This window comes from Liolophura sinensis, chromosome 10 (assembly GCF_032854445.1).
Source record: "Liolophura sinensis isolate JHLJ2023 chromosome 10, CUHK_Ljap_v2, whole genome shotgun sequence".
In the NCBI taxonomy this organism is placed as follows: Eukaryota; Metazoa; Mollusca; class Polyplacophora; order Chitonida; family Chitonidae; genus Liolophura; species Liolophura sinensis.
Window position 1 is genome coordinate 7852270 of NC_088304.1, and position 9329 is coordinate 7861598.

Sequence of the window (9329 nt, forward strand, 5' to 3'; positions counted from 1 at the left end):
TAAATGAAATAGATACCAACCTCAAACATTCATTCATATACGACTGGCACAGAGGTATCTATGAAAATGTACTATTACCATACACCAAATTGAAAATCAGTTTTGCTTTTACCCTCATTAATCTACAAAAAAAGAATAAATAAATAAATTAATTAATAAATCCATAACAAGAATTTTTTTCTGAAATTTTGAAATTTTAACATAAATCCACCACCTGCTGGTTTTGGGTTACAAGAAGCAGAGAAGCAAAATACACATGTATAATTACCTGTAAATTTTACATGTGGTAATGTTCAAATGACAGCGGTGAAGGCAAAGGTAAGTTATACATTTACATTACTACCTGATTTGTCTCTTGCTTTCATCAATTTTTTTTTTTTTAAATTCATCCAAAGATTTGGTTTGGTTCCTAACATATTACAACATACTACAAACCTGTAGCACTTGTTTTTCAAGTCACATTATACAAATGAACTACAATGGTCTTTGCACTTGTATAGACATCATTATACTATAGTAACTTGGTATTATATACAATTCTATTCACATAAAACAACTTTTTTCCCAAGACCACTGAAATCTGACAATTAATGATCGCCATGGTAACCAGTAATTATGTTATTTATCCTGGACAGTCAACCAGAAGTAACTGAAAATCAAAAATGAGTAAATAACAATTTCAGTGTTAGGAAATATATCATATCTGATACTGTATTCATTTTGTAGTTTTTGTAGTGTTCTTTTTCATCCTCAACCATCGGAGCTAACCTACAGGTAAAAACAAGGTGTTCGCACCATTCATCCAGTAAGATGTAGCAATGCAGGACAAGTACATACTGTAAATCTGCAACCTTTTCAACCACTAAAGCACTTTCTTCAGTGGAATTTTTGAATATAATTATCATGAAAATGACACTGATTTGTTTGCGTCATTAAAGATGCAAGCTTCATACAACTGTGCAAACTATTTCTCTACACCCCACAGTTGTGTAAGAATTTTCAAACTATTGGTTGCAGAGGTGTTTGAAAAAGCTCAGAAATTAGAGCACATATAAAGGACATCAGGCAAGGTAGGGTAGGGTAATAGCCACACTAGATGTGGCCAAGCTAGCTTCAAGCAAATTATTTCTGCTCAAAGGTGAGTTGCAAAGGTGTCATTTTGAAAGAAATTATTCACAGACATCGGCCTTTTCCTGAAGAACAGTCTCATATACATGTATTTTCATTACTGACTGGCCACCCCATTTTCTTGTCCTTTTTTGCTGAATGTGAGTGTTTCAGAATGATTGGTGGTGTGTTTTTTCTTGTTACCTGTAGTTTCTTCTCACCTGTCACCAGTGTAAGGGTCTGGTAATGTGTCATGTCTGAAGCAATGATCCAATTCTACCATGCCCACTATTATCATGTGTTTCACATCTGCGCGCATGGGGACCAAATACCGTACCGCAGAGGAAATAAACAATGACATAACCGAACCGTGTGGATTTGATCCATTTGGCCAATGGAGACTAATAGGACATGGTTACTGCATATGGATGCCAACATACATGTACATTTAAGACAAACCAACACAACATTATATATACATGTACTGAGACCTTTACTACAGAACATATGAACACCACAGTGATGTTTCAATGTCATACATATTGACTGTAGGAATGGTTACAATATTCCCCAGGTGGGGTGGGCTATCACTAGCACTTAGGTTTCAAGCCAAACACAAGTTGGTTTTTGTATTAAGGAGCAGCTTTAAGTCAGTCTAAAGATAATGGGAGATCTAAGGTACATGTACTGTAAATCTTCAACCTTTTCAGTGGAAGTTATGCAGCACACAATTATTATAAAAATGATGATAAAATATATTTTTTGTGTCAGTCATGATGCAAGCTTCATAAAACTGTGAAAATTATTTTTCTACAATCAATACTTCTCTCAGAATGTTTCAAAATACTGATTGCACAGGTGGCTGAAAAGGTTGAAGAATTAGGGTATGTGGAAACTGGTTGTAACCAGCACCAGTTTGTATATGGATCTATGGCAGCTGTTGTTGTTGTTCATCCTTTGGATGTCTGTTTTGAAGGTGGTTTGTTAAATGACAATAATAAAATGTCATAAAATCATGTACATATTCACACACAGAGGAGGTTCTACACATATGTATACGTATATTATGGAATAAATTTCCAACTTTCCGTAAAAGCTCCAGCATTGTGAAGAATATTTTATTGACTGTGACACCGCTCATGCTGATGGACTTCAGGAAACAGGAGGCTCTTAATGGTAGAACAGTTAAATTCAATGTATGTCTGCATAAACTGAAATATTGTGTGGATATGAAGTGTGGATTATAGATCAAAGTCTGCAAATTTACTAGGAAAACTATAACATCAAAATGTGTGAAATAATTTTAATGATGATAATATATTGTATAATACAATTACTGAGCTGAAAATCTGTAGAAATATCTGTCTCATGTCAGGGTAGTTTGCAAAAAGAAGCAGTATAAGGTTGTCAGTGTGGGGGTGGGGGTGGAGTAGCCAACAATTAATGGGAAGCGTCAGCTGATCTCTGCGTGGCGTTAAGAACTGAGCATCAAAACCCCAATCACGTATAAAATAAGCAAGATGTCCAGATACAAATGGAATAATGGAAAGAAACTCCATGACAACTACTGACGGCATTGAAGTACAGTGACACTGGCAGCATAAACCACTAAGTACAGACAGAATTGCAGAAATAGAGAGAAGTTTGCCACTACGTTATATGGTAGTTCGCATGTCTATACTCCCTCTGGTGTAAAAGGTCACATGTTCAATGTTCCTAAATAGGAATTCTAGGAATCAATCAATGTTGAGTGGGAGTGTACCTCGATATAGAATCATATACAGACAGCATCGCACACTTCTCCGTATTTATGCTACAAACTGTAAAGAATTAGTTCAAACATATTAAAGCATTTCATTTTTGTTTTTTCAAATACAAATACATATATTGCTACATGTACTTGCATTTTAAACATCTTTTGCAAGATCCAAAAGTTAATTCCTTACTATTACAGGTATTTGCAAAGAATGGTCTCTGAACAAAAAGCACCATAAATTACAGGTGGTTTTGGGAGAAATTTCGTGACATTCATTAAAACCAGGTAGGAATCATGAACTTTGGACATATTTCGGGAATACTAACTATTTAGTAAATATGTCATGCTACAGTGTCACTTCCAATATCAATGGGATAGCAACAGCCTCAAAGTAATGAAAAAAAATAAATGTGCAATATGCAAGATAATTAAATGAACACAAACTACACCGGAATGGTGCCATTTAAATCACCTTCTTTCTGAATAAATATTTCTTTGAATTTAGCTCTTTTCTTTCCGAAGTCCTCATCGGTTTCTTCCTTTTCTCTCAGTAAATCCTGCTGAGCTTTCTCAAGTCTTTCCAATCTTAACCTCAAGCCCAAGATCTCTTCATTGTCCCTGTCTACAACTACGACAAAAGAAGGGAGACGCAAATGTAAGCGTATCTCAGCGTAAACGTGTCAAATGATGGAATGGTGATTGCATTAAGTGTATGCTAATTTATGTTTCCATTTATTATTACTGAGACTTTTACTCTTTACTCAGTAAAATGTGTACATTTCTATATTACAACACTGTTTAAAAGAAAAGACAACTAATAATTAAATATGACTTAAATTTATTTTGGAAATGGACTCAAATGTCTTTTCTGACATGCTTGGTGACTATAAATCCACTTTTAATCTGGTATTCTCACAAGGTCATGGTACATGCCAGGTTAGAGAGCACAAAAATGATGAGGCAGTGCTTGGTAACTTTATGAATCAACATTTAATCTGGAATTCTCACATGGCCATGGTAGATGCCGTGTTATAGGAAACAGAAATCATGATGTAACATCACTTGTACCTAACGCACATATAGCTACATAAACGTCAAATAGGGTTAACATACTCTTGATTGTTTAAAACTAACAACAGGGCGGCGCTTTGGATTTTGTAAATAAGCTTGTTTTAGCTTAATTTGAACTGCAATATCTTGGTTAGACAACATCACAAAAATAAAAAAGATATGCTTTTTAAACTTCATGTGGATACTTTACCCATGCACATATACATTTGTTGTCTTTTCTGTTAATACTAACACTAGAGATTACTCAGACAATGTACATTACTTACATGTATATATTAAAAGTTGCTCACGATCACCTCACGTTACCCACTCAGTAACAGGCAAGAACCGTGACAATATATGCTAAATAATCTAAAATACCATCCCTCCAAGCTGCAATTTTACAAGCAAATAAATGCCATAAAAACAACAACTATTTTTGGTGCTGAAACTTACATTTTCCCACTAGGTCATAATCCTACATGTACTTTTCAAACAAACCTCAAAACATCTAAGATCAATAAAACTCTCAGGATCAGGCAAAGTGTGCCACTTGGTCATAGGTGAAGTTTTAGGCCATTTTGACTTGATATAACTGTATTAAGTCGGCCAATAACAGCCAATATGACATCCTGGGTGTATTAATATATCACAGAGATTCTATCTCTTCCATTCTTTGGGATAGTTGTGGTGGCAAAATTCACACTTGCTTTTATTATTATTTCACTGTTTAAGTACTTTGTGTTGATTTAATTTGCCATTGTATATCAATATATATTGTTTTCAAAATCTTGTTGCAAGTGGTTTACACAGTCCAAATTACCATGTTTTCCAATGCATAAGTAATGTAACATATTGTTTCAAATTGTTTGTGTCTGAGGGCCTCAGGGTAGATCAACCCAGTGCTGACTGAGTATATGCATTGTATTTTACCCTCTTGAAATAAAGCCATTATTATTATAGCTCTCCCTTTTCACAAGTTAATGTTTTGTACAATAGATATAAAATGACACTCAACTAGATTTCCAGATCTGCAAAAGTTGTTAACATTGCAGAACTCTATCTAGCTAAGTTACATGTATGCATGCACTTTTTAAAAATTTTCTCACAAATTTAGTTGGTGGAATAAGCGAAGAACAAGATTTCTACATTTGGAAGAATAATGCTTCCACTCACAGTTTCAATACACACACACATTTCTACAGCACTGTAATAGTTAGTTCTCTTGCTTATGAGCAGCAAACTCATGAACATGTCCAATAATAATACAACTTGCCACACACAGATGACTACATACACGTACATGCATTAAGGTGATAATGACCTGGCCCACATGTCACAAACTGCATGTATTTAATGTTATATACAATACACATTTACCTGCATGTGACTATTGTACCATGACAAGGCCATAACTAGACATATCTTTGTTGGCCTCGATGGAATAAATTTTTCAAGTTTCTTTTCACAGTGTGAATTTCTACAAAAACCCTATCTATCTAATTTTGAAGTGTGGCCTGCTGCAAAGCTCACAGAACAGACTGCTCTGAATTCTGTGTTTTCCATGTACAAAACATTATGTTTTTTCAGGCTTGTTTTGATTTTTAATCAGGTGTGGGATCATCATAACCCTTACAGATATCACGCCTAAAAACTCAATGGCCTGGTTTGTAAGACGGGTCTTAAAACTGAAAGTCAAAACAGCTTATATCAATTACATCGCTGCAGCACAGCCACTTACAATCCTAATTCTTAACTTCATGTGTGAAATGCGAACACATTTATCTGATCACCATAACCACACCATTTCCAGATGACACAGCTCACATATGGAATGTAGACATCATGAGCCTCATATCTATACCTATTTCCACTACACAGTCACATGTAAACTTTGCACAGATACACCTATCTCTCAGTCCTTATTACATGCTTCATTACAACGCTTGTAGTTAACACTTACTATAGGAAGACATACATGTGAGTGAATGAGTCAGTGCTTATGGTACAAGATCATACTTAACAATTATTCAGTCATATGATGACGAAGGAGTCCTTAGAGTGCATGTAATGTGCCTCCTTGTTGCAGGGTCGATTTTCCACCACTCTTTTATCAAGTGCTACTTCACTGGGACGACTTGCAAAGGCAAGTAAGGCGCCCCACCCAAGCCATTATACTGATAGGGATCTCCTTAATACTGAACACCAAGCTAGGAAGCATCAGATTCCTCTCTTAAGGTCTTAGGTGTGACCTGACCAAGAACTGACCCTGGCTGGATCTACGTGGGATTTTGCCCAGTTGCAAGTGACCTATTCTATGCTGTGGTCCCTGGCTCAAGGAGTGATCTCTTTTTAATTTAACTTCAAAAGCCATTCTTGAAACATCATCGATTAAAAAGTACTCTTGCAGTATCACACCTGCTGACATTAAAGACATTTTTTTTTCCTAATCTCACTCCATTAAACAGGTGTTAAACAGCATGAATTGATAATATCTTCATGTTACAGTATAGCACTATCCTAACCATCAATCTTACGCCTACTGATGGCTCTTGTATGATACGTCCACTACATGCCGACCCTGGCCAGACCCTGATCAAACACTCTGTCATCCTCCGCCTCCTATCCTTGTCGGGTCAGCAGAGGGTCAACCCACGGTCCACCCACAGTCAGCATATGGTGGCCCCATGGTCACCTTATCATTTTCTGACTTTCATTCATTTTCTAGAGTTTGATGTATCGGCATTGGACGTACACTGTAGGCTTTGTATTATTTGCAAAGCAAAGCTTTGTATTAACTTTCTCTGTAAGTTTTTAGAACTTCATCAACGATTTTGATCATAACACGTGCTCACACGAGGCTGATATTTCGTGAAAGGTAATTATTTGGGCCAGTTTAAAAGAACAGCAAAAATTGGATTGGAATTGCGCTAATAGATTCTTTTTACCGGTACCAAAAATCTCCGGTTTTAAACAAAACTTCCTTTGGTGAATTTTCATAATTTATACATGGATAGGTAGAGGAATATTCTCGAAATTTGTAATACACTTCATACCTTGATTTTAAGCAAGATTTATGTTGCATATATATATTGGCCATGGGCCTACATCGTATGTCTTCATGCGTATATTAAGGCTAAATATGATTGTGCTCATATTACAATAAACATGTTTTTGCACTAACAAAAATTAATAAACGATAGAATCGACAAATGTGAAATTGGGGATACAATTTAGAGATTTGACATTAAAGGGAAAACATTAACATGCTGACCTTAATGCGTGTCAGAGGTCAGCCGTTCCCATTTTATAAATTGTAGTGATGTACGGATAACGACTCATTACATATACATTTTCAACAGAGGTTTTTCAAGCATATATAAGCATGCGGGCTGACACACATCACACAATAAAATTAAACATTCCTGGGTAATTTGTTATACAACTTGAAACTGTGACAAAGCCAAAGAGCTTGAGTCTGTTTTGAAACACCACCATGCTTGTACAGAGCCATCACTTCAGAGAAAGCAATGTGTCGCATGTACATATATTTGTCGGCACATAGCTCAGCCATAAATAGCTCTAAGTAGGCTTGATTTTTCATAATTATTGAAGTAATTTATATGAAAACAAAATATCGTATACTCAAGATGCCTGGGTACAAACTTGAATGCTGTCCTCAAGACACCGGTGTATGTGGGTGGCGGACCAAAACAGTAGCGGTCCCAAACAGTAAACTATTAAAACTCGATTTTTGTGTGAAATTTGTGTGCAAATCAATATGCTCTGAGCCATCAAAGTTCGTAACAGGCATGACGGTTTACAGAAAATGGGTCTGTATTTAGCATTAAAACCTTTGATGATCACGGGCTGAGGGTCCGCTGACGGTCCGCTGAGGGTCTGTGTATGATGGCCTGAGGATCAGCTCACGGTACGAGTATGAAAGTACATGGTCGGCATATTGTATGCTGACCAAGGGCCGACCGTCAGCGTATCCTATGGCCACAATGGGCGTAGGATTGAGGGTTAGGATCCGGTTGTACTGTACTGAACTTTGACCTGAGAGGAAGCCATCATGAACTGGACTTAAATGCACAGCGACCGTACTGATAAAAGGCTCCTGGATCATTGTGCTAACCATCTCGGCCACAGTGGCCCCTAGTAAAATTTAGTTGTGTTTAGTATTATTATTCTGGTAGCGGCCTAAATCATGTAGTTGGGCCAAAACTGGTAAAACTATAGCGCACTGCCAAAGGTTGTTGATGACAGTGCCATGAATCATAATTTTAACTGATAGAACTATCATGACTAAACTAACGCAAACTCTTTCTATCTGCTAGAATATGTACCTTACTTGGAATACGGCAAACAATTATATAAATAAAGAAGGCATGTAAAATGTGTGCTGTAAACTATCTAGAAACTAGAATCATTGCCACGGAAGTTCGAGTTAGTATAAGTACATATTCGAGACCACATAATTCTTGGCATTTGCTGTTTTACTTGCGCTCACACATGGCGGTGAAAACATTGTCTGCATAACACTGGAGTTAATACTTTGCGGCCTCATAAGTCCAAAACCAGGCTTTGTTGACATTCACAATTTAACTATGTTTACTATAAGTCGTACTTCTCTGAATATTGTCTTATGTTGTTAATTTCCCTATACCTTCCCATGTTATCTTTCACCTCGTAGTCTGCGTGCTGCCGACTCTTACGAGTGAAGCGCCAGGATGTCCTAGGTCTCGAATAGAAAGACAACAAAATTATGTAACGGAGAGCAAAATTCTATAAATAGTGGCATTTAAAACTGGTAGAGAGTTCACATAACTGTGTACTGCAGATAATACTTTCTAATTTCATTTCCTGTGGTCTACAGAACCGATCTGCAACTACAAACCACTGAACAGGTGTACCGACTGGGGTGGAAAGGTGTAGGGCCTACACGTCCACTCGCTCCAGAATCCTCCACTGAGCAGATGCCAATTTTCCATAAAATTTTTATCAACTGAAACAAGAATTCATGCTGCTTATACGCCATCGAGGTGACATAGAATTTGTCTTACATTCAACGACCCAGACATAAAACAATTTTGAAAAACTGATTGTTGTGTTAAACGTCAACATTGCAGTGGGCAAGTGGGCCTGCGATAAATGTTGTTGTTGTAATACCAATATCTGAAAACGATAATATGACGGACACAATCTCCAAAGTCGCCTATTACTGGGCACCCACCTTCGATGTTATTTTCTGCCGTCTCCATCGGACCAAAATCATCGAGGTCCGTCATCTCAGAGTTAAATTTTGTTATTATTTTCAAGATATCTGTCCGTCTGCATGATTTCCGACGTCCATTGGAATAATCTTACGTCATTACCTACAGCGCCCCCTATTTCCTGGCCATGTGACAAACGT

General features: G+C 36.8%; 1 protein-coding gene across 4 annotated transcripts in view; it reads right to left on the minus strand.

Moving 5' to 3' along the window:
* LOC135476423 (rab GTPase-binding effector protein 1-like) overlaps positions 1–9287 on the minus strand; it is a 35327-nt gene extending 26040 nt beyond the window's left edge. For 3 of the 4 annotated variants that reach the window (XM_064756447.1, XM_064756449.1, XM_064756446.1), the window contains exons 1-2: positions 9150–9277; positions 3336–3491 (exon numbers count right to left, since the gene is read on the minus strand). In XM_064756447.1, coding sequence (XP_064612517.1) covers positions 3336–3491; positions 9150–9204 — 211 coding nt within the window. In that variant the 5' untranslated portion in view covers positions 9205–9277. Of the gene's footprint in view, positions 1–3335; positions 3492–9149 lie in introns of all 4 variants that reach the window. The other variant, XM_064756450.1, reaches the window with a different exon arrangement.
* Positions 9288–9329: the final 42 nt, after the last annotated feature.